The 25,842-nt window shown below is 38.1% G+C and overlaps 1 protein-coding gene across 1 annotated transcript in view; it reads right to left on the reverse strand.

Annotated features, from left to right (window-relative positions):
- Window positions 1–594: 594 nt before the first annotated feature.
- The window catches only part of LOC131417958 (ABC-type organic anion transporter ABCA8-like), a 67,119-nt gene continuing 41,871 nt past the window's right edge, over window positions 595–25,842 (reverse strand). Inside the window, 18 exon segments of the mRNA XM_058562056.1 lie at window positions 595–693; window positions 821–876; window positions 2,195–2,274; window positions 3,976–4,116; window positions 4,330–4,449; window positions 5,397–5,491; window positions 5,565–5,640; window positions 6,080–6,234; window positions 8,164–8,257; window positions 8,927–9,043; window positions 9,695–9,814; window positions 10,958–11,049; window positions 12,773–12,844; window positions 14,491–14,661; window positions 14,863–15,036; window positions 19,018–19,127; window positions 21,249–21,384; window positions 21,927–22,060. Of these exon segments, the coding sequence (XP_058418039.1) occupies window positions 595–693; window positions 821–876; window positions 2,195–2,274; window positions 3,976–4,116; window positions 4,330–4,449; window positions 5,397–5,491; window positions 5,565–5,640; window positions 6,080–6,234; window positions 8,164–8,257; window positions 8,927–9,043; window positions 9,695–9,814; window positions 10,958–11,049; window positions 12,773–12,844; window positions 14,491–14,661; window positions 14,863–15,036; window positions 19,018–19,127; window positions 21,249–21,384; window positions 21,927–22,060 (2,042 nt within the window).

The following is a 25,842-nucleotide window of genomic DNA, read 5'->3' on the forward strand; positions in this document are numbered from 1 at the left end:
CTAATAGCAAGTTTTTAGTTTTCCAGACTATGTCTATATTATTGATAGTGTTACCAGTGGATATGTTATCAAGTACATTGATATCAGATAGCATGGCCAATGATGTTTTAATGTTTTTAGCCGTAAGAAAATACTATTTCAAAGAGTATGATATTTTTTGACGTGGTCACTTAAATTCTTGCTAAAATACTAGCTTTGCAAAGGATCAAATTTGCGGAAGAGTAAATATATGGACTTCTCAGTCTGGCTTAGAAAAACCATTTTAAGGTTTTGTTAAAAAAAATTAAACAAAATTTGTTTATCATACTCAGAAACTGAAACAATCTTATAGATTTATCTATTCCCCATTTTACGGAAAAATGGAATCAGGGTGACGTGCAGAGATACAGAAGCTGTGACCGGGAGGTGGCTCAGTCGAGTGTCTCTGAACATGCTGTCACTGCATTTGCCCAGGATCAGCTCCTCCTCTCCACCACACGAAGGACCATGTCAGTGTTTACTGACAGTTTCTAAAAATATGGCAGTGATGCTATAAAAATAAATGTCTTAAAAAACAACCACAGGCTTGATTGGAAACACAGGGTATTTGGGGCTTCAAGGTTCTTCCTGCAGGAGGAGCTTCCACTTCACTGAGGCGGGAAGTTCCTCGTCACAGTGCTCCAGCTCCTGCTCCTTGGAGAGCTTCAGGAAAACCTGAAAGAGGGGCAAGAAATGGAGAGGAGGTCACACTGCCTCCTGGAGCTCCAAGTGCGTGCAAAGCGTATGCACATTTATACATTTGTATCCCGTGGATGATATAAAATCACTAAAACTGACCCACCTGCTCCAGGGTGGACTGTGAGAGGCTGTACTCCTCCAGGTTGAAGCTCTGTTTAACTACATAAAGATGGACATGCATTAGGAGTTCATATATTTTTATATCCAGATGGTCTTAGAAGTCAGCATATAGTACAAATAACAGTTTTTAAAAAATCTTAAATGAATAGGTTAAGAGAATAATCGTTCATGGTTTGAGTACAGCATTCAGTTAAAACACACCGATGCATTCACTTAGGTTTGGGGAGAAAGGTGTTTGTGTTTTGCTCAGATGTTGTGCAGGTTTTGAGATCTCTATTTAAGGGAGGAAACGGTGCTGAGAAGACTTCCTTCCCTGCAGGTGAGCCAGTGTTTTTGCACACTCAGCACAGGAAGAGGTGGCAGGAAGACACATTTTGGAAAGGGTTGCATCAGAATCAGAAGATTATAGGGAAAGATGTCTGTGGTTTTCTAGGGAGCAGATAGCCTCATGGGGCTCTTTCCAGAAACCATTGCAGCTTGCCTCAAATCGGGTTGAAAACCCTTCTCCTTGACCAAAATAGACTGTGAAGGGTAGTTAGAGCCCTGATAGGAGCCAAGTGGACTGGAAATATGCACCAACAGTTCCAGGCCAGGAATGGCCGCAGTGCCAAATCCGGGTGCTTGAGTGACCACACGGCCCAGAATGCTGGGGTGCTCAGCTCAGAGAATGGAAAGAAAAGGCGTCACTGTCACCAGGGATGCTATCAACAGGAGTAACAAGAGTCTTCTGGAAACTACGGGACTCGAATCTCTTCCTCAGCAAAGGTGGCAAATCAAGTGAAGATAACCCTGAGCAGTGACAATAAGAGAGTACAGAGAGGGAGTCCTGGCTGGCACAGTTCAGAGTAGCAGAGTTAATGGCCTCTGACGACAGGGAAAACATGAGCCCGGTGATAACAGAGGCAGGGTGGTAGGTTTTAAAGTGCAGCAGACACAAGAAGACTGTTTTAATGACCAGACAAGAGGTCAATTTCTTAATCGAAAGCCTAAGGCAATAAAACGATATGCAAGTCCACGTGAAATCTAATTTTAAATATGTATGTATCAAAGTTCCAAAAGAAAGTATTCTCCTTAAATGCATATATAACTGAGTTTTGACTTAGGTTGTACCTATATATATATACACACAAAAATACATGGAACAACCCCACAAAGAAAGAGTGAAAAATCACTCCCATCGCCCCCCCCCCAGAATCCCTCCACCTCGTTGATTTTGTGCTTCTAAAATCCAATTTGAGATTTAACGTTTCAATTTAACACACTGTGTCACATTCCATTTTCATCATGCTGATGGATTATTTGATGATTTGGAGTTATCTGCTTCCCAGGATGTTATTTCAAAGCTTATGGCACTTACCCCTCTCTAATTTGAGGAAAGCTTGGGCCAAAGGTCGTACATCTTTCACTGGCAATTTATAGACCATCAGAGATGAGTACCTGGGAGGAGAGCAGGGGAGAGTGAGGCAGATGCCACCTGTGGCCGATGTAAACTGACTGCAAACATCTCTCTGGTCCTTATTTCTGTAAATAAGAGTCGGCTTGGTGTAAGTGAACCACGTAGGCTGAATCCATAGTAATGAAAAAGAGGCTGTTGACGAGGAGACTGGGGGACGGGAGAGTAAGACTCAGACAGTTTAGCGTCTTCGGCTCCTTGGATGGAGATGAGCAGGTGCAGTGCAAAGGAAATTTCGAGATTTGCCAAAATCACCTCCCACCTTATTCTCTAAGCTGAACAGCTGCTCCTCGACTTCATCCTCCAGCCAGGCAGGGACACCATATAGTTTCTTAAAGCTTCCCAACTCAGGTGGAAATCTACATCTATTCTCCAGGGAATCTTACCTCTCCCACCTTTCCCCGTTCTACTCAAACTGCTTTCTAATATAGGGTGATATAATTAAGTCTCTCATTAGGAGACTAGAAACCTCCAGGAATTCAGCACCAGATAACGTTCAGGAACAATGTTTTTTTGTTTACTTAAAAAAAATTTTTTTATTGATGTTTTAATAGTGTATAACATTGTGAAATTTTTGGTTGTAACAATAATTTTTAAAAATAATTTGTTTCTCAAATGGTTGTCTTTTCATCATTTGAAAATCAGGGAGATTTATATTTCATTTCATAAAATATTATGTCATATATTTATGGGGCAATCATTCTCATCCATTTTGCTCATTTCCTCTGCTTTTATGACATATTTCTATTCAGTCATGGGCTACACACTGAGTTACAGGGTTGCTTGGAAGTTTATACTCCACTGTAGAAATATATTTCCCACCTTATCATTATGACTTATTTCTCTTTGCTATCTGTTTCTCCCCTGACTCATAAATCATCTGTCTTCTGCAGTAAATTCTAGGTATTAAAATGACCCTAAAGTGAATCTTTGATATTTACTGTGTTACTTTCATGAGAACTCTACTATTACCAGACTCTATGTAAAATTGGAAATATTAATAGATTTGAAGTAAAATAATAATATTTACAGCCTAGTTCTGCCACATGTTAGCTCCATCATGTGATCTAATCTATCAATTTCCTATTCTTTTTTTTTTTTTAATTTTTATTTTTCCCCCAAAGCCCCAGTAGATAGTTGTATGTCATAGTTGCACATCCTTCTAGCTGCTGTATGCGGGACACGGCCTCAGCATGGCCTGAGAAGCGGTGCATCAGTACACACCTGGGATCCGAACCTGGGATCCGAACGCCGGCCGCCAGCATCAGAGTGCACACACTTAACCACTAAGCCACGGGGCCGGCCCTATCAATTTCCTATTCTTAAAGATAAAAATCAATTCCATTTATTAAGGTCCTCGTAAAAGCCAGACTCTCAAATGCTTTTCAGAAATCACCTCATTTTCCTGGAATAACAGCATCCATTTTGGAGATCTTTGTGAGGATAAAATAGGGTAACACAAGACCAAGACAGTACCTGGCACACAGTAGGACCACAACACGTGCCACATCAGCTTTTACATCAGCTCTCTCCTCTCTAGTTTACTTCCCGCAGTATCCAATAGTCATTTCTTTCTTTTAGGTTTCCTTTTGTGCTACATGCAGACTCAAATGACTACAAATCAATGGAACCGACAGGGAAAAGCCGACATTTGTTATCAGATCAAAACCAGCAACCCTCTTTACCCTTCCTGCCGAGCAGCCTGGGGGAAAAGCTGTAGAATTTCTCTATGGAGGGCCTCCCCTTGTTCCAGGGTCTTCACCTTCATCTCCAGCAGGTACTCCTTCCCAAATTTGCTTTTCAAGTGTTGGATGGAACCGATACATCTGGAGGTAGGAGGCGGATGAGGTCATAACACAAGAGAGGAAAAGACGTAGAATGCAGTTTGAGACTGGATTTGCAACTGGCCTCGTCTCAAGCGTCTCGCTGTGAGACCCAGCGGCAGTGGTTCCAACTGGTCACAGTAATCTCTCCGTCCACAGACCAACTCTTCCAGCCGTGCCCCTGGGGGTCAAGTGTGAGCTTGGACAGGCACCCACCTCAGCCTTCCGGACACCGTGATGGCCACCCGGTCACACACGGCCTCAGCCTCTGCCATGTAATGAGTGGTCAGGAGGGCGCCCCTCTCCGTGTTTCTAAAGGTGGCCAGGATCGCCTGCCTAAATTGTCAAGAGAATATTTTCAATTTAGGAAGTCTTCTAATTCGTCAGAAATGGATAGAGAAAAGAATTTTTAACTAGCATAAATGTGAATATTAGCCAAAAGAGATTAAGCAAGGGAAGACTCAAGAGGGCAGATGGATAAGGAAGGGCAAGCCAGGTGAGAGCTGTTAAACACAAGTCAGGCATTGGAAGAGGGGAGTTTACAGAGTACAATACAGTCATGCATCACTTAATGCTGGGGATATGTTCTGAGAAGCAATTTCATTGTTGTGCAAACATCATAGAGTGTACTTACACAAACCTAGGTGGTATAGCCTAGTACACACCTAGGCTATATGGTACTAATCTTATTGGATCACCATTGTATACGTGGTCCATAACTGACCAAAACGTCATTGTGTGGTGCATGACTGTGTTTATTACAAGGATGTATTGAAAGAGAAATGCTGAGCAAGAGACTGCTTATAAAAGACTGTGTAAAGGGCAAAAGAATGACACAGAATTCAACAACAGAGTTGTCATAACCTAGTAGGAAGAAAATAAACAATAAACATACATGACAATATCCAGAACCCTCCCTCTTCCCCCACTTTTACAACCAGATGAGAATTACCATTCTCGCCCGAAGTATTGGACGCTAGGTAATTGTGGTCCAGAGTTGCACCCTAGCTACCTAAAGGATCAGTCAAGCAATTACAATACTCAGAGTGAGTACATTTTGGGCCCTGACAATGATTATTTTTCCTTTAATGAGAAATGGTTAGGAAGTATTACCAGGGAAATACTTTTTCTTTTTTTCCAAAGTATTCGTTTTACTAATGATACTGAGATTTTTTTTCCCCACATGAAGAAATAGTGTACGGGACAATTTTTACAAGAGTAAAACAATTCACAGATTTCCCTCAAGGTGTCCATGCTGGCCCTGACCGGGTAGCGCCCCTCACCACACTTGCTTCTGCCCCTCGGGGTTCATCCCCGTGGACGGCTAGTCCAGAAGCACCACCCACGCGTTTCCCAGGATGCTCAGCGCGAAGCGCAGCTGGAAGAGGAGGAACAGCGCGTCTGGCTCGGATCTGCGGGGTGCGCAGAGTGACACTGAGCCCCGCCCCTACCTTCCTCTTCATTCCCTCCTATGAGGCCTTCACCCGGAGCGTCAGCTGGTCCTGCAGCGCGAGCGCATCCACCAACCTGACAAAGCCACGCTGCGTTACAGGCTTCTTGACAACGAGGAAAGTTGACGGGAGAAGGGGCCCCGCAGGACAAGCGTGGGGATTAGAGCTCAGAAGTGGGTTCAGAACACAGACGCCGGGCCGCCTAAAAACTGGCTGCTCCGACCCCACCCCACCTACCCACCCCGCCCCCATGATATCCAAATAGCTGTCCCATGATACTTTATACTGAAATTTCAGTATTTTTGACAAATTTTACCAATGAATATTTTTTGTTTCCATATTTAATATGAGGAAAAAACCCCAACACTTTGAAACCGGGGAAATCGGTTTCTAGTTGCAAATCTACCCAGTGTGGTCTGGGTCTTAGACTCTCCAGTCCTGAGTTTCCCGTGAAGGTCGTCACCCCATTGGTCCCCCGGCCACTCAGGTAGAGAACAGGGTGGCTCCCCGCGCACCTGTGATCCGCGGCGTCCCCCTTGCTCAGCCCTTTCACGGCGGCGAACACCTCCAGGTGCTCCTTCACCGTTGGGTTGGGCCACAGCGCGTTCCCCTGAGGACAGTACCCCAGGAACCCCAGGGCGTCCCCTCCGCTGCTCCCTTTGAGTCGCACCTGTAGGGAAGGGTCACTCTCAGGGGCTATGCTCTCCCTGCCCCCCTGCATATTTGGATGACATCTTTCTCCTTATAAACCTAGAAAAACTAGAGAATCTCTAGGCCCTAATTGAGTTTAATAATCTGTAATCATTTTGCAGAAAGGTTGTCAGAGAGGAAATACTTGAAAACAAGCGTGTGCACAACCTAATCTAAGCTGAAAAATCAATTCTCTCACAAATGCGGCGTCTTGCCATCATGGCCAACAGTTTATACCCAATTTTGTCGTCGCTGTCAGAAAGAAGTATATCAATTTAATTACTCACTATTTAACTTCACTCACTGGTCAAACGTTTTTTGAGAACCGCCTATGTGACAAATGCTGTGCTGCCTGCTGAGGATACAACGAGGAACCGGAGAGCCAGCGCCCCTATTACTTCGAGTTTTCATTCTACTAAGAGAATCAGGGAATAAACACAGAGAGAAATGAGTAAATAGAACGCAGACCGATCATAAATTGTGCTGTAATGGAAGTATTCAGGAGGCTGGGGTGCAGAGTAACAGGGGAAGTGACTTTAGGTGGGGTGAAAGCCTGTCTGGGAGGGGCGACTTCTGCAGGAGAGCCAGTGAGAAGGCGCCTGCCATGGAAAAGCCCAGAGGAAAGGAATTTGGGGCAGACTAAAGAACAAAGAGCCAGAGCAAAGCCCTGCGGAGGGATGAAGCTTGATGTATTCTTAGACCTGAGGCCAAGGTAGGGGGCCTGGAGGAGAGCAAGGGAGAAGGACAGACATGCGACAGAAGGGACATGGAAATCAGTCAGGTTTCCTTCCAGCCATAGTGCAGTGAGAGGTCGTTGAAGATGTTTAAGCCAGACGATGACATTGTTTATAAAGATCACACTGGCTCATCTGAGTAAAGCTGATTTCATGACACCCAACTAGTTGGCTTTATAGTTCAGATCTTACTTACCTTTTGAAATATTTCTCTCTAATATCTCAATAAACAGTTACCTCCTTTTTGCCCAGGCTCAATGAGAAATAAAATATTGATTAAGGGTTCAGATGGTGACTGAGTTGGAGAGTGGTCTCAGCTGAACCGAGGGGTCCAGTTAGGGTCAGCTGAGCCACCAACGTCACCTGAGAGGCCCCCTTTAGGACCACCTGCTCTCACTGTGAATATCTGTTTTCTCCTCTCTCATTGAGTCTTTTCCCTTCTAGGCTTGACCACCAACCCCTTTCCCATGGTGTAGTTCCACAGACCTCTGCCTTGTACTCTGTTCTCCGCTTCCCCTGGACATACTTTCCAAAGGAATTCTTAAGGTTTTCTATTTTCTGCCATAGAATTTGGGAAAATAATGTTTTCTCTCTACCTCATGTGGTCTCTCTCTTTGATAAATCTGAGCTCTTTTACTCTTTGCGTGACTTCCTTATACAGTTGAATTGCATGGACAATTCAAATTGATTTCATATCCCTGGTGCTCGATTTCGAGCGATCCCTTGAAAATATTCCCAAGAAATAGTATATTTGTACAAAAATATATGTTCCAGTAACTAAGCACTTTGTAAAGGACAATGAATATAATTGCTTAATAAAGTTTTTCTTCAACATTTTTATTCAAGATTAAAGCATTACATACCGGGAAGACAATGCTCATTGAAAGTGCAAATCCATGTATTTTATGGTACTTTAAACAGGATTTGTATGATTGAGTTCTGATCTGATATCGGACATTTCTTCTAAATGCCTTTGAAGGCGTGAATAATTATCCCTTCCAGTGATTAATTTTTGTGTGTATTAATGTGATAATTTGTGAATGGATTATTCTATTGTATTAATCACATCAATCATCTAATGATTAAATGGCATTTTGCTGTTTACAAAGTTTTAACGTCTTATAAATTTATTTTGAGTGCTACTAGACAACATATTTTCCTCATAATTTACCTACCTGTCCAGCAGTTGGTTTTGTGTCTCCAGTTATCACTTTAATGGATGTACTTTTACCAGCTCCATTGTGTCCTAATAATCCTAAAACCTCACCTGAAAAAGAAATGGTTACACTTAATATTAATTGATTTTAATAGTAAAATTAAGAATAAAACGTAGTCTGAAGTGTCCCTATGTGACAAGTGTTATGCTATGTGCTATATATATACTATCTCATTTAATTGTCACTGCCCCCATGAGAGGTTGTTATCATAAGTCCTTCCTGCATATCTGGGGACAGAAGCTCTCAGGGATGAGGTTAGTCACCAAAGGTCACACATGGGAAGTGGCAAATCCACTCTTGGAAGCCAAGTGTGTCTGTGATCCTAAGCACTATGCGATAATGACACAAAGTGAGGTCATCTAACATCTACCGGTCAAGCCTCAAGAATGTGCTGGCACATCCCCAGTTCATTCTTTTGTGAAAAATAATGCACATTAGGAAATCAATCGTGTTCATTAAGTAGAAATGTCATGGTTTCAATGGTTCATTTAATAGAGAGCTTATGATTTCCATGTAGATGTGACTATGCTGCTAATCATGGGGTGATTTAATTAATTTCATTTAGAAATGAGACATGTAAAAGGAGCTGTCAAGGTCACCCCGCTGATGGGTCTGTGTGTGAACCAAGAAGTGGTGTACAGAACCATATGGTTCTCGTCAAGACCCATAAAGCTGTAAGGAGGCCCTGCGCCAACAGTGGAAAAGCCACGGCGTCCAAACTTTTCTAACACAGAAAGAGACATTTCTTGTGGCTATTTTCTTCTTCCTCTTGGAAAAGCAGCGTTTCCTTTTCCCTGCGTACTCCTTACGTAGACAGCTGGCAATAATGACTGGTTTCAGTAAATGACAAGTCAATCATGTCAGACCTTAATTCTCTCCCTTAATTTTGAAAAAACTGTATCCTTCCAATGGGTTGGCCCCTCACTGCAGAAGTCATGCATCAAAGAAGACCTTCTACCAGGTAACACACTCATTGGCCATTTTCCCATCCTAGCACTTATTTTGGGACAGAAGAGACTGTCATTTTCCTCCCCTACAAAGGCAGTGACACAGGAGCACATTATTTTATGCAGCTGCCTGTCTCTCAGAACAGGAGCAAAAAGACTCAGAGAAGCACTGAATCATCCTCAAAGGACACACACACACAAAAAGACCGTGGCCTGGATTTTGCCCTGAATTTTATACAGTGCACTTTCTCCAAGAAGCAGTGATATGCATCGCTTTGCTCAGTTTCTAAAACTCACAAATTCTTTCCTGGATTTCAACTGCACTTTTTTTTTTTGCTGAGAAAGACAAAGTGAGTTAACATGACTTTTCATCTGCTCATTTAGATGCAAAAAATGATGGCTACCTTCTGAAATAAAGTAGTAATCCTCATTTGTAGGGATTAGAGAAGCTCAAAATCATTTGAGAATTAGACTTGTAGACTGGCCACTTTAACTGACAAACATTTGTGTTATTTGATGAAATAACTGCTTTGTGTTTTACCTGGTCCAAGTTTGTGGAATTCAAGGCATTTGCTGTTCTCACTCTTTCCATCTGAACATCTTCATTCTCCCCGTCTGGCTCTTCTGGATTTTGACACACATCGCTACTTCTTGGAGAAATTCTAGAGTCAATACCATCCATTAGTAATTAGTTTTGTGTTTTCGTCCTTGTATCAAGAATTTTGCATTCTTTAAATTTTATACTTGAGTAGATTGGGTAATTAATGAACTACCGTCATTTCCCTTCAGTGCAGTGAACTCTCCTCCCTTCCCGACCTTCTTGCTCCTGTCAAGGCTACTACTATATTTAATGATCATTGCTTCTTAGATATCTTTCATTCTACTTATCTATAGAAACATTATTTTTGTCAATATCAAAGGGTAACTTAGTACCTATTATCTGACAAAGAATTTTTATATTATAGCTTAGCAAAGTAATTTTCTGGGAACCCTAGCTTTGACACCAACAAGTTGGCATTATTATATTTTCATGGAGAGAATAGGCCAGAATATTTGAAATCAGGATGGTTTCAGAAAATACAAGTTAGAAGCTTGATCTATTATTAAGCCTGGTCATTTCTTTGGAGTATGTGTCAGATTCACTCTTTCTTCTCCATTCTAAGCCTGGTCCTTCATACCCAGAATATATCTCATTCTATTCTCTCTTCTCTCAACCTAATCCCCAATACTGATCTTAAAAGATTTTTTAAAGGTCTGCTTTCATCTTGGAAGTCTCCCATCCAACTATTTGTAATAGGTAAAGATGAAACTGATGTAGTGTGAGAGACACAGAGGGAATAAGATGCTTATGGCTGTGTCCTTGCATGGTGCAAAAAAAGTCTCAGCTTTTAAGTCCCATTAATAACTGAACAGTCTATGATCCATCAGTTGGGCTTCTCACTACCACAGGGAAAGAGCACAGTTACTGCTGTCTTTGGCCCATTGATCATTCTATTCTCCCTTCCTGGGTCAGCAGCATTCCTTCAACTGCCAGTCTATTCAAATTGCTATTTAAACTGAACCAGCCATTTCTCCACTGCATGGTGACAGATAGAGCCCTTAATATTCGATATTTCATATCTGTTTCCTCCACTAGAATACAATCTTCTTTGATTTAGGTATCTAGATTTCTATTATTTCTATTGGCACATTGTTCCTACCCCTAGCATGTGTCACCTCTTCATCAATGGATTAGTTTATGCATGAAAAAATATTTTAAAATATTGTTCACTGAAATAAAAGAATCCAATTTGACTTCTCCTAACCTAAAGAAGGGATCCTTTCTCATTGATTTCTTTCCAAACTTCCATTCCAGCCCTCGAAGAATAAAAAGAAAGATGATAAAATGAAGGAAAGGCTAGGAATAAAGAAAGAGATGCACAATTAGAAACAGTAAAAGAAAACTGTTTTAACATCAGAAGTAAATGAGGAATAATTGGACTTCTACAAAAGATACATTTGGCAAAATCATTACAAATTTCTAATAATCTATTTGTGAAATTATGAAACTATCAAATTCATTTTAAATCTTATTTACAGCAACATTGGAAACAAATATGATTATGTGATACCATTACTTTTTGGCATTTCCTCTAATATTTGACAATGTTCTTAAAGTTTAGGAAGTATGGTTAGTAGATGGTCAGTAGATCTTTATATAAAGATTTGTTCCATATTTTACAAATATTTTATCTCCATGGGCTACAGGTATCTCTATATCCACCTTAATAAAAAGTTTCACCATGTGTAGGAATTAAAATGGTTTAGTATAGTAAAAGACATAATTTTTAAAGAGGATATTCTTACAATTAGGAATACCAGAAAGAGCTCTACGCCTCTTGGTTCTTCATTAAAGAAATAAAGCATAAAATACTGCAAAAGGAAAGACAATGGTTAAATAGGAAGTTATTTTGTTTTGTGAATTTCATCCATATAAATGCGAATTGGGCCATCCAACAGCCCTACTAACATGTCCCCGATTTCACCGGTTTCATGAGTATCAGTTAAGTAGCCAGCCCTGGTGGTCCAGTGGTTAAGATTCAGTGCTCTCCTCCCTGTGGCCTGGGTTTGATTCCCGGGAGGGGAACCACACCACCTGTTTCTCTGTTGGCAGCTGCGTGTTGCTGTGCTGCTGAAAGCTATGCCACCAGTATTTCAAATACCAGCAGGGTCACCCATGGTGGACAGGTTTCAGCAGAGCTTTCAGACTAAGATAGACTAGGAAGAAGGACCTGGCCACCCATTTCTGAAAAAAGTGGCCATGAAAACCCCATGAAGAGCAGTGGAGCATTGTCTGATATAGTGCCAGAAGGTGAGAGGATGGCACAAAAAGACCAAGCAGAGCTCAGCTCTGCTGTACACAGGGAACTCAAGGGCACTAACGAATCAGGTAAGTATCTGTACCAAAATGTATAGTGAGGAGCTGCCTTCCTCCCAAAGTCTATGAATTACTGTGCTTTTATTTGAAGCAATAGAATTTAGCAATTATTCCTCACCTGGTGAGAGAATCTGGGGGATCTGTGCTAGTCTCCCCAAATAATGAAAGAGGGACAGGGTTTATCCTTATCACACAGAGCTTCACACACCTTCCTGTGCCCATTGGTCCTTTCATAAGGCCCCTTCCCATTTTTCCCTTCCCATGGATACCTCTTCACTCATGTTCTGTACCTTCCTTCCTTTTGTGGAAGTATAGGTATCAGTCAGCAAGAAAAAAAGGGATTTTATTCATATTGAGTACTTCTCTAGAATCTTGAAATCCCATAGATTAGGGACATTTCATTTGCCTCCTCCTAAAGTTGAGCATGCCCAGGACTGTCTAAGGCTTAGAATGAGTATAAAGGCTGCTCTATTTCCCACAACCCGTGACCTTTCCTCCCCACACATTAACCAGGGCCAAGTTCTCTGTTACAGTTCAGCCAGAACACACTGTCCTATCTGGGAGAAATTCAACTGGAATCTATGAAGTAGAAATCGTCAAATGTCATGCATATTCAACATGTCGTAGAGCCCCAAACCTAGGCAAAACTTTCACAATTGGTCACGAGGTCCAGGACACTGGGACGGATGGCGGCATCACTTACGTGAAAAGATAAGAACACACAGCCAATTAATGTGGCTTGTGATATTAAAAAGGTAATGCCATACAATGCCATGTCCATAGCTATCCAACAGAAATCCAACCACAGAGAAGATGGTGATCTGAAGAAAATACAAATATGTATGTTAGCCACTCTTCATTTCAATATATGCTCCAAATTGAGAAGGCTCATCTTGGAGATATTCCTAATTTCAATTCCAATCTCAAAACTAAGTTGAAATCAGCATATCTCCGTTGACGTATTCTTTTAGTGACTTAGCCAAATTCCTTTGACCTGGAGTATCATGAATGAGACATCACTGGATAAATATAGGATCTGATATATAGAATATTTTAATTATAGGAAAGGAAAAAAGGTGGTGTGTATTGTTTTTGGAGGTAAAATTCAGAATAATAGATAAGCAATAATCATAGGGAAAAGTGGAAACTGATATCTAGTAGGAATAAAATAACAACAACAATGAAAGTATATTTTTGTTAACTGTATCAATGGAGAAATATAAGCATTTAACAATCTGGAGTGGCTTACGGAGAAGGACTAAAACACAAAATTCCGGGATAAGAGAAAGCTATCAGTACACCTGAAACTCTCAGACTTTTCTTCTAAACCATTGCAATGACTTCCTAAAAGTTTTTGTACTTCTGGTTTCTCTGTATTACAAACCATCACTTTGATAGCTTTCAGAATATTTTTCCTAAAGGTATATCTCGGATCATGTCTCTTTTCTGACCTATGAGCGCCCATGGCTTCCCACAGGCTGGAGAATAAATTCTTGAGCACATCACTGAAGGCTAGCCATGATTCCAACCATTATTTTCACCATAACTAGGACCAAGTCCAGGCTGTACCTTGTTTTTGATCAATATCCACACCAGATTATTACCAGTTCCTAAGATAAGTCTGGACTTTCTTCCCTCTGGGTTTCTGTTTACTCATTATTTTCTGTTTGCATCATTATTCTTTAGCTGTTGAAATCTTACTCTTCTTCAGGTGTCAATTCCTAAAGGAAATCTCTGCTCTCATTTTCATGAACTAATCTCTCCCCTCTCTGGTTTTCATAGATCTCTTTATTACTCAGTTGTACAACAGACTTTTAAAGATGGATGATACGTCCATAATCTTTTCCTTATCACTCTGTTTTAATAAGCATCTGCTTACTCATTCGTTTACCCTCTGAGAGCTCTTTCAAGGTTGGAACTGTCTATTTTTAATCCATTATCAGTCTTAGTTGGTGACACATTGTTGGAAGCCAACAAATGTTTGATGAATTAATTATTTTTTGGCATCCTGAAATGACAGGAAATTAGAATAGATACTCATAAATCATATGTATTTACCCTCCTAATTTAGATAAAATAAGTGTTGCTTTATGGAATTAATTCTCAGGAGAGAGTTTGAGGAAGTAGTTTCTAGTTTTAACTATGCTAGTGACAGTATTTATAACCTTGTATAACTTTGTGGAATTCTTTGGGCTTATTTCTTTTTCAGTAAAAAGAAGATACAGATGGTTTCCAGGTTTTCTTCTACTAAATATTTTATACTTTTAGAAACAATTTGGCTACGTTTAAAGAAAGACAAGGGTAGAAATAGGAAGAGAAAAAGATGCAGATTTTGAAAAGGATCTGTACATAAGGAAAACTTAAAATATTTTAGACCGTAATATTAATTTATCAGTCTACCAAGTGCAAATTTTAAAGTATTAGGTCAGAATTGTATATCAAATATACAAAATAAATAGTCACAAGAAACACACTTACAATACAGAAGCAAAAAGACCAAATGCCACTATTTTTTCTCCCCTTGCGGAAAATGAACGAAATCATGTATGTCAAGAAGACAAGTGATGTGGCATAACCAACAGCACATGGGACCTGAAATCAACAGGAATGCTAAGTTTAATTAAAGACAGATGCAATCTAGGATAACATTTAGGATCCAAAACATAGTCATAGCACAGGGTTTTATAGTTATTTAATTTATGGCAATGTGAATATCAATGAAAACAATTTGCATCTTCAAATTTTCTAATTAAATCATACAATGATGTTTGTTCTATGAATATTGTCACTTACTTGTATAATCTGATTTACAATTTTAAATACAGTGTCTTGGAGGTTTAAAGCGTAGTCCATTAGATACATAAAAAGGAAGATCAAGGAGTACATTGGAACATCCACCAGCGCCTGTCCAAACCAGTAAGCAGAAGAGAAGAGCCCCGAAATCCATAGCTGGGACCAAGCTTTGCTCTGATTAGGAGACAGCAAAGATACAAAGTGGTATTTCAATTTGAGGTTTAAGAAAATGAGAATTATATAAGAAAATATTCAAACAATCTTCATTTCTGATAATTTTGCATCATGGCTACAAATGTTAATCTAGACCAAGGGATATGGAGAGTTACAATTGTAAATGATCACTTTGCTGATTTAATTAATTACATTGCTGTTCATCACACACCTGGTAGAAATATGTGAAAGAAGACTTCAGAATAATCAAGGTAACAATATTGCAGTGACAAAACAGTGATTAATGAGTTATGGGGCGTGTGGTGGGAGAAGTTATCTATTGTGGAAATTAATAAACAGAAACCTTATTAAAATGGAGTTGGGAGGCCAGAAAGGGGCTCTTTCATCCCTACCTTGCTGGCAGAGCCCAACAGGAAGGAAAAAGACTTCCTCTTCTTGACCAGCTAGAAGCTCAGCCAATGAGAGGCTGTCACAACTCAACCAATGAAAAGCCACTACACATTGAACTTCCAGTCTTCTCCAATGGACTCTTTGTTTACAATAACCCTCCCAACTTCCTCTTCCCCTCTATAAAAGAGTGTGTCCTCCCCCTGCTGCTAGAGACTTGCCATGGTTGCAGAGCCTGAATTGCAATTCTTTGCTGATCCCAAATAAACCCATTTTTGCTGGAGAAATAACTGGCCGTCTATTTGTTAATGGTCAACACTTATCTAAGCAGCTAACTTCCCATCAGAGTGATTGTACTTCGACTCAACATGAAGGTCTCTCTCTCCCTCTCTCTTTCCCTCTCTCTGTGTATGTATCAAATAGCTTTATCCTTTTAATCTAAACAAATGATGTGTTAGGGTAGTTTTGCCATAGTATGTATTCAAATATTTATTACCCATCCAAATATTTATGTATATGTACATATAGATAAATACATCCATAAATATAAATATATTTTGTATTGCTTGCCATTCTCTGTATAAACATACTAAATTATATATTTTAAAACGACTTATCAAATGATGCAATTTTTGGCACAAATTACACATTAAACCATCCTAATAATTCTGAATGTATTTTTTCTTTTAAAACAGGCTTAAATTCATTTGTTGATGGTCTCTGATTAGCTAAATGATGCTCATGTCTGAGACATAATTTGACCTAGGGATTCATATCAAAATATTCGAACACAGGTCCATTCAGATCAACTGACAAGGATTTGGTAATTGACTCGATATGTGAGTGAAGCTATGAGAGGATTACAGGATGGTTTTAGGTGACTGACGGGATAATTGAGTACACAGTACTGCCACTTATGGAGACAGAAAATATGAAAGGGGGAACACATTTAAGAATATTATACACGCTTCAGTTTTGGAAGCATGCACTTTGAGAATCTGTGATGCCACCAGTAGAAATACTGAGAAGGGAGTTTGGATCAGCATGGGAGGTGAAACTGGAAATTAGAGACCTGGGGTACAGTCAAATCCATGAGTGACCAGTAGGTAGAGGGGATTATGAAGTCCTAGGGTTAGATGAGCTTGCGTAGGAGAGAATGACATCTCACATGAAAAGATAGCCAAGGGTTGAGACCTGAGAATTTCTCAAAATTTAGAGATGATATCGAGGAGTAAGAAACTCCAAAGGAGATAGACAGAGAGACAGTGTTAGGCCAAAGTGTTAGGAGAGATGTGATGAAATTGTGGCATCCCACAGGCCAAAGAAAGGACGTGTTCATGTCTCCTAGGGGAGAAGTTTTCAAGTTTGGACTATGCTACTGCCAGAGTGACTGACAGTTACATCAGGCCAGTAAACAGCATTTCCCAAGATTCCTGGAGGTTCTACACTAGAAAGGGAAGGTTACATGGATGGGACTCTCTTCCCTTGGGCAACAGAATTACTTTAGAAAGGAAAGAAGTGACACAGATGAAGATGGTACTGAGTAAACAGAAATGCCTAAGCAAGGTTTCATGGATTTTGTGTAATAAAGTTACAAAAATGGAGCCGTTGACGGATATTCTATTGAAATTTGTAAGTAAAGCTAATGCAAGTTGGCCTGCATTGATTAGTCATATAAATTCAGCACCCTATGATTACCACTCAAAATTTCTCTACTCCAGAACTACTGAATCAGAATCTTCATTTTAACAAGATGCTCCAATAATTTGTAGACACATTAAAGATTCATTTAGATTAATGAAAGAATGTCTGTGAATGAAAATTTATAAACAGATTGTCAGTTAAACACTGAAATTTTCTTTTTATCTCTCCAAGTTTTCACATTTTCAAAATTTCCTTTTATTTCAACAACCTCTTTTTAAGTAACTTTTTTGAAATATAATTTTCAAACCATAAAAAGTGACCATATTAAGTATACAGTTGCATGAAGTTCAACAAATGTGTATATTCCTGTATCACAATCATAATCAAGATATAGAACATTTCCATCACCCCCCAAAATTTCCCATGCTTCTTTGCAGTCAACAGCCTTTATTGCTGGTTACAAGAAACTACAGGTCTGTTTTCTGTCACTATGGATTAGTTTTACCTTTCTCAGAATTTCACATAAATGAAAACATTCAGTATTTACTCTTTTGTGTCTGTCTTCATTCTCACAGTGTAACGGTTGTGAGTCTCATCCATGTGGATGCATTTATTAGTTGTTCCTTCTTTTGTATTGCTGAGTAGTATTCTACTGTATGGCTATAGTAGAATTTGTTTATCAATTCACAGCTTGTTGGACATTTGACTTGTTTCAGGTTTGGCTATTATGAATAGAGCTGCTAAGAACATTAATGTACAAGTCGGTATGTGAAAAGATGTTTTCTCTTGGATAAATACTTAGGAGTATCTATTGCTGAGGAATTGCTGAGTTATACAATAAATGTAATTTTAACTTGATAAGAAAGAGCCAAATTGTTTCACAAAGTGATTGTACAATTTACATTCCCACCAGCAATGCATGAGAATTCCAGTTATTCCACATCCTCACAAACTCTTGATATTGTCAGTCATTTTAACATTATTCATTTTATTTGGTGGTATCTCATTGGGGTTACTTTCTGGATTACTCATGATATTAGCCATCTTTCCATCTGTATAATTTCTTTGGCGAAGTATCTGTTCAAATATTTTGCCCATCTTTAAAATTAGACTATCTTATATTACTGAGGTGTAGGAATTATTTATACTCTTGATACAAATCTTTTGTTAAATATATATGTATTGTGAATGTTTTTCTCCCAGCTTGTAGCTCTTTATTTTCTTGTTGGTGTGTTTTCTTATTGGTGTTTTACAAAGAGCAAAAGGTTTTAACTTCGATGAACTTTGGTATCATTTTCTTTTATAATATATGCTTCTTCTGTCCCATCTAAGAAATATTTGCCTACCACAAGATCTATGATTCATTTCAAAGTAATTTTGTGTATGGTGTGAAGTGAGTGTTGAGAACATTTTTTTTCATAGCAATATCAAGTTGTTTTAGTACAATTTGCTGAAAAGACTAACCTTACCCCTTGAATTCCCTGGTAGTTTACTTGAAAATCAATTGATGATGTATGTGTGGATTTATATCTGAAATGTCTATTCCATTTCATATATCTATATATGAATATTTATATATTTCATACATCTATATGATTATCATTAATTAATATAACACATTCTTAGTTACTATAACTTTGTAGTAAGCTTTGAAGTCAGAAGCATGTCTTCTAATTTTGTTTTTCTTTTTCAAAGTTATTTTGTTTATTCTAGGTTCTTTACATATCCATATAAATTTTGGAATCATTCTCTATCAGTAATCTATTTATTTACCTATACATTTAGATCTCCACTTATAAAACTTCCTTTTATTCTTATAACTTAGGATGTATGTCTGAATTGGCTGCTCGATTAAACATGTATAAATAGCCTCATGAAAAATCCTGTAACTATATTATCTTCAGCTTCTAATTATCCAAGGTAACAAAAGTTTCAGCTGCTCATTATTACCTTATAATCGTCAATGCTGCTCATGGCAATACAAGGAGCACAACAGGATGACAAAACCAACCGGAACATAGAATGTCATAGGAATTCAAATGGGTTGCCCTGGTCCTCCTGAAAATGCAAAGAGCAGAATGAGCTGAATGAACAAATTCAAAATTCATTTTCTGGAACACATTTTTTAAAATATACAAGCGATTATTTATAATCCTGCCTTTGGTCCCTTTTGAGGTTCCCAAACTCTTTCATTATCCAACCAGTTTTGAAGCTTGGCTCTTGGGTTTATATTCAAATTTATGGATAAGAAAAATGATTCAAGAAGGTGAATGAATTGCTAATATTACACAGTTGGAAAGTAATAAGAATAATATTTTCCATTTTCTGACCTTATGATTCTAAAATTTATTCTGATGCTAAATAATAAATAATGACAATTCACAGTTGAAACATTCAATTTCCTAACTGATCTTTAATTATTTCATATGTGATATCTTGACTCAAAAATCATATCAGATGTTTTTTTGGGCACAGTGATAATAAATTTTTTCTTAGGTACACCATGAAACCAGATAAATATTAGATGAGGAGTCAAAAGTAAAGAAGAAGTGCTAGAAGGAGAAGTGAAATCTCCAAGGAAAACCTGTGCCCTTAGTTATACTTGTTGCTCCTGTTTGTAACAATCTTTAAGGATAGAAGATTTACAAACTGTCTTGAAAGCAGTCCCCATGTTGCTTTCATGATACACATAGTTGTTATTTCATCAAGCACATTACTGGAAAAAAGTCATAACCAGAGCCAGACTGGCCATCAGAGAGACACTTGCTAACCACAGAAAGGTGAGATTTAAGCTTATTATCAGAATCTTTCCAGAACATCCTGTGTGCTAGGTAGGTTCAGTACTCAGAGGCAAATTCATTGACTTGGGGCAGATCAGAAGCAAGGTCTGAAACTACAGAAATCTCTTACTTGAGCAATGAGTAGGTAAATTAGAATAGAGTATAAAATGAGTTGCCGGAGATTAGTTAAAGTTAGATGCTGGGCACATAAATACCAGGTCAACTGAGCTGGTTGGTGTCAGACTCAGCCTAGCTGAAACAGGAAGTTTTCATAGATGGAAGCCCAAGGCAATTTGCTCAATGATTGTATCCTGCCCTCAGAAACCAGCAAATTGAAAAGACATTCACAGTTATACAGGAGGTTAATTAAATGAACCAGAGCACATATTCTGAAATTAATTAATACTTGATGGATGACTAAAACTTTTTGCTTTAATGATTAAGTTTCTTACACACCCTGACTGAAAGGAATTTTTATTTCCTGAGCACACAAAGAGGTATGTAACAAGAAGGTAAGGCAAGCTCCTGCTGGAGCATATGAAAATAATGATGGGTACCTGGTCCATTTTATGTGCCCTGGGGTAAACAGTTATTAGCAATATATATTATCACAAAACCCTAGAGTTGAGTGGGATATAGATAATTTATTGACCTCTGACATTCATTTATGGATTTAACAAATAAGTCATTTAGTGCTTATTATGTGTCAGGCCCTATTCTAGGTACAGGGCACTACGTGGCATTAAAAATACATGGTCTCTGTGCTCAAAGAACTCTCTAAGATGGAGAAATATGTTTAGGAAATAATCAAAAAGGAATAATTACAAACTCTGATAGGTATCCTGGTTTCTAAACTTAAAGTGCTGTACACATTCCAATAACCTGGGCCATTTTTAAGAAATAAGATTTTTTTGCTCCATGTATGGAAAAGCCAGTTTGGTAGGCCTGGGGTAGGCCCAAGGAATTAATATTTTTGACAAGGAACTAGAGTAATTCTAATGTAACCAATCTGCAGTTCCAGCCTGAACTTTGTCCTAAATTTTTTTCTTTTGTAGCATTTCTAAAAGTAATAATAATATGGCTTCTATTTCTTTCTCTCTTTCTTTCTTTTTTTGGTTCTTCCCCTCTTTCTTTCATTATTTTGACACTAGTGATAGCACTGTAGGATTTCACTTTCACTACCTCACATTGTCTTTGAAAAATATTTTGTCAGTTTTATTTTACATTAAAGAAATTGAAACTCTGAAAAGTGGATTGATTTTACAAAACCACAGAGCTAGCATGAATCCAAATGCTAATTTATTATACAGTGGTTTACTAATTAGAATAAGATTTCAACACTTAAAAGAGCGCCTGGGAGATTCCTGATGGAAGAGAGTCTACAAGATCCTGTACTTAGCCCCAAAAATGTACTTCTGTCAGTTTGGATATGTGCTGATGCATTAACCATTCCAAGTAGCGCATTACTAACAATATCCATAAGAACTGGAAAGGAATTCAGTCTTTTGGTATTGCATGCTAATGAAAAGCTGTAATTCTAAAATACAAAAAGTAAGGTTATAAATTCTCAATGATCTTCAATTTTTTTCTATAGAGGTCAAAATTCAATATTTTAATTAAAAAATCATGTTTTTAAAATGGTGTCAAATAATCAAAACAAAAACCAAACACTGTGTAAGTAAAACAAAATACGTATATAGCTTGTATCTAATTTTCAGGATACCAGATGCCTGGCTTTAGGCTAGAATCAAGTATTATTATTGTTTAAGAATAAAATAGAAGTTTTAGAATATATGTATTATAAAATCCTTGAGAGGAAATATGAATTCTTTGGACTTAAATATGCACTTGACAGTGGGTATTGTATAGTACTTATTTTGCTAATACACAGCATTTGTTTTGGTAGACAGTGGTTGATATATGAATTATTTATCGTAGTAATGTCTACAATTCACTAAGTAATAAATGAAAGCAGTATTTGTTTTTCATTTTGTTTCCTAAATTGGAGACCTGAATATATTGATATTATATTAGCTTTCCACACCTTTGGGAAAAATTATTAAATAGAGACCAGCATACCTTTCCATTACCAGACTCTGTGATAGCTCCATTGTAAGATGGGTCATCAGTGCCATTTCTAGTTCCAAATGCATCCACTTCCAAAGCTATGTTCTGATGCTCCACAGGATGTATAAAGTTATCAATGCTTGCTCCTAATTTGCAGTTAAATATATCAGGTATCACAAAACTAAGAAAATCGATGATGTCAAGTTGGGCAGTGAAATTATAATTAATGTCATTATGTGATACTGTAATATGGACTGTCAGGATATTTTTCCACCTGATAACCTGTTTGCCACTCTGAATTAAAAATCTCTTCACTTCTCATGGAGTTTACTTTGTAATATGTTTATTTGCTTATGATTACTGCTAATGTGAAAGTCGTTTTTAGCACCATATGGCATTTGGAATCGATTTTTTTCCCTTGGATCTTGCAATGAATGGCCATAACCAATAAAGTTTTAATGACACAGATAATTTCTACTAATTAACCATCAAATTTGCTAAATCTCATTTCACCACTGCTAGATTATTAATTGATTTTCAAAATGCTTCTTGATACAGAAAGACAACTTGTTGAACGGCTTTGTGAAGTGCTCTGTGGACCTTCTTCCCAGAAAAACAATCACAACTTGTGAAAATTACTAAAAAAACCAACAAGTTAAAATCTCTTGATTTTCTTAAGGGCATAAAGAACATGAAAAAACCCCCCATTTATTTAAGAAAATCTATTAAATCTGGGTAAGAAGACTTAGAAACTGTGGCATTTGAGCCAAAAACCTATACTTTCACTCACCCTCCTCAATTAGCATGACAGAAGCTCCACTCTGAATGAGTGTAGCCAGGAGCTCAGGCATCCTTCCCCCTCAAGCCCAGTCTAGGACTAGAATATCTTCTTGGGAGGAACTGGGGCAAGGATGATTGGCCCACACTATTTTTGGCCTCTTGTTCCTAGGATACAGCTTCCACCTTATGAGTAGGGGATAGATGGAAGAAGAGAATGCCAGACCTCTCAGCCACTCTTGTCTGGTATTGAGTTTCTGCAACATGGAGCTGGGGATAATAAGAAAGGTTGGTGGCCTGCCCCTCCCAGGAAGATAACTGAATTTCCATTGAAGTTGGATCCCTTCCTCACACCATACACAAAAATTAACTCAAAATGGATCACAGACCTAAATGTGAGAACTAAAAGTATAAAACCCTTAGAAGAAAATACAGGAGTAAATCTTTGTGATCTTGGGTTAGGCAAAGCCTAACCTAATTACGACACCAAAAGCACAAGCAAGGAAAAAAAATATGTCAGACTTCATAAAAATTAAAACATTATGTTTCAAAGGACGCCAATGAGAAAGTAAAAAGACAATCTACAGGATGAGATGAAATATATGCAAAACATTTACAGTTGATTCTTATTATTCATGGTAGTGATGTTCTATAAAGTCACCACAAACACTGAATTACTGAATGTTGTGCCATTGCTCTTTGGGGAAACCCAGGGTTACGTTCCTCTGAGCCTCTGGTTACAACGGTTTCTTTGACCAATCAATACATTGCCTTATTTTACGTATGTTTATATACATATATAGTTGACTCATTAACATTGATCTCACAGCCAACAGCACTATAACTCATGCCTGAACGAAGCTTATCTAACACACATATTTTCTCTATAAGGTACATCACAGCCTTCTTGACTCAGAAACACTGGATAGCACTTCAGAACTATAGTTGGGGGCCATTTTTTTTTTATTGATGCTTTAATAGTTTTTAACATTGTGAAATTTTGGGTTGTACATTTTTGTTTGTCCATCACCACATATATGTCTCCCTTCACTCCTTGTGCCCAACCCCCACCCCCAATGCCCCTGGTAACCACAATACAGTTTTCTCTGTCCATGTGTTTGTTCATATTCCACATATGAGTGAGATCATACAGTGTCTGTCTTTCTCTTTCTGGCTTACTTCACTTAACATAATACCCTCCAGGCCCATCCATGTTGTTGCAAATGGGACGATTTTGTCTTTTTTTATGGCTGAGTAGTATTCCATTGTATATATATAGCACATTTTCTTGATCCAATCATCAGTCGAGGGACACTTAGGTTGCTTCCACTTCTTGGCTATAGTGAATAATGCTGCAATGAACATAGGGGTGCATAAGCCTCTTTGGATTGTTGATTTCAGGTTCGTTGGATAGATTCCCAGTAGTGGGATGGCTGGATCACAGGGCATCTCTATTTTTAATTCTTTGAGGAATCTCCATACCGTTTTCCATAGAGGCTGCACCAGTTTGCATTCCTACTAGCTGTGTATGAGGGTTCCTGTTTCTCCACATCCTCTCCAACATTTGTTGTTTTTTGTCTTGGTGATTATAGCCATTCTAACGGGCGTGAGGTGATATCTTAATGTTGTTTTGATTTGCATTTCCCTGATGATTAGTGATGTTGAACATCTTTTCTTGTGCCTATTGGCCATCTGTATATCTTCTTTGGAGAAGTGTCTGTTCATTTCCTCTGCCCATTTTTTGATCGGGTTGTTTGTTTTTTTGTTGTTCAGTTGTGTGAGTTCTTTATATATTATGGAGATCAACCTAGTTGGGGGCCATTTTAGACAGCAAAATCACCAATAAAAAGCAGAAAAATGTGGCACCAAATAGACTACAGAAAGGATATTTGTTTACAGTGTGAGCAATGAAACAAGAAGGCAGAGTATCGCCTTGTTCTACCTCAGCTGGAAATGTGTGCATCAGGTGGCAAAATTTTCACTTTTCTGAACATGTCTATGAATGAGCATGAAAATGCCATGAGTATTGGTTTTGGGGTTACAAATATATTTTACTGAGTAGACAAGTTTGCAGATATATAATCTGTGAATAATGAGAATCTATTGTATCTGATAAGAGACATGTATCCAGAATGTATGAAGAACACTTAGAACTCAATAAAAAACACATACAACACACTTTTTAAATGGGGGAAAAAAAGGACCCTTCTCCAAAGAAGATAGATATACAACTGGTCAGCAAGCATATGCAAAGATGCTCAACATCATTAGCCATTAGCAAAATGCAAATTAAACCACAAGATACTACCTGACACACACTAGGATGGGTATGATAAAAGAGACAGAAAAATAACAAGTGTTGGTAAAGATGTGTAGGAATTAGAACCCTCACAAATTGCTAGTGTAAAAGTAAATTGGTGCAGTCACTTTAAAAAAGAGTTTGTCAGTTCCTCACATGGTTAGTCACCATATGACCCAACAATTCTACTCCTAGGTTTATAACCCAAAGAAATGAAAAACATATGTTCACACAAAAACTTGCACATGGACATTTATAGCAGCATTATTCATAATAGCCAATTATTGGGAAAAAACAAAATATCTATCTTCTGATGAATAATAAACAAAATGTGGTATATCCATACAGTAGAATATTCGACAATTAAAAAAATGAAATATTGATACATGCTACACCATAGATGAACCTTAAAAACATCATGCTAAGTGAAAGAAGTCAGTCACAAAGATCAAATATTGTATGATTCTACTTATGCGAATGTCCAGAGTAGCAAATCCATAGACAGACAGTAAATTTATGTTTGCCCAGAGCTGGGGGCAGATTGAGTGGAAGTGACTACTAATGAGTATGGGGTTTCTTGTTGAGATAAAAATATTATAAATTGAATTGTGGTGAGGGTTACACAATTCTGTGAATATACTAAAAACCATTGAATTATACACTTTAAATGAATAAATTGTGTGACAAGTGAATTATGTCTCAAGCTGTAAAAATGTTTTTTGATACAAACTCATTTTGCAAACTGCCGCCAGATCATTTCTTTCTCCTTGGCAAATTCTTTCCTAGCTCCTGCTCTGTTTGGGGCTTATATTCATTGTCTCCAAACCTCATAAATTGTTTTTAACACACACT

Source organism: Diceros bicornis, chromosome 18, assembly GCF_020826845.1.
Source record: "Diceros bicornis minor isolate mBicDic1 chromosome 18, mDicBic1.mat.cur, whole genome shotgun sequence".
Lineage (NCBI taxonomy): Eukaryota > Metazoa > Chordata > Mammalia > Perissodactyla > Rhinocerotidae > Diceros > Diceros bicornis.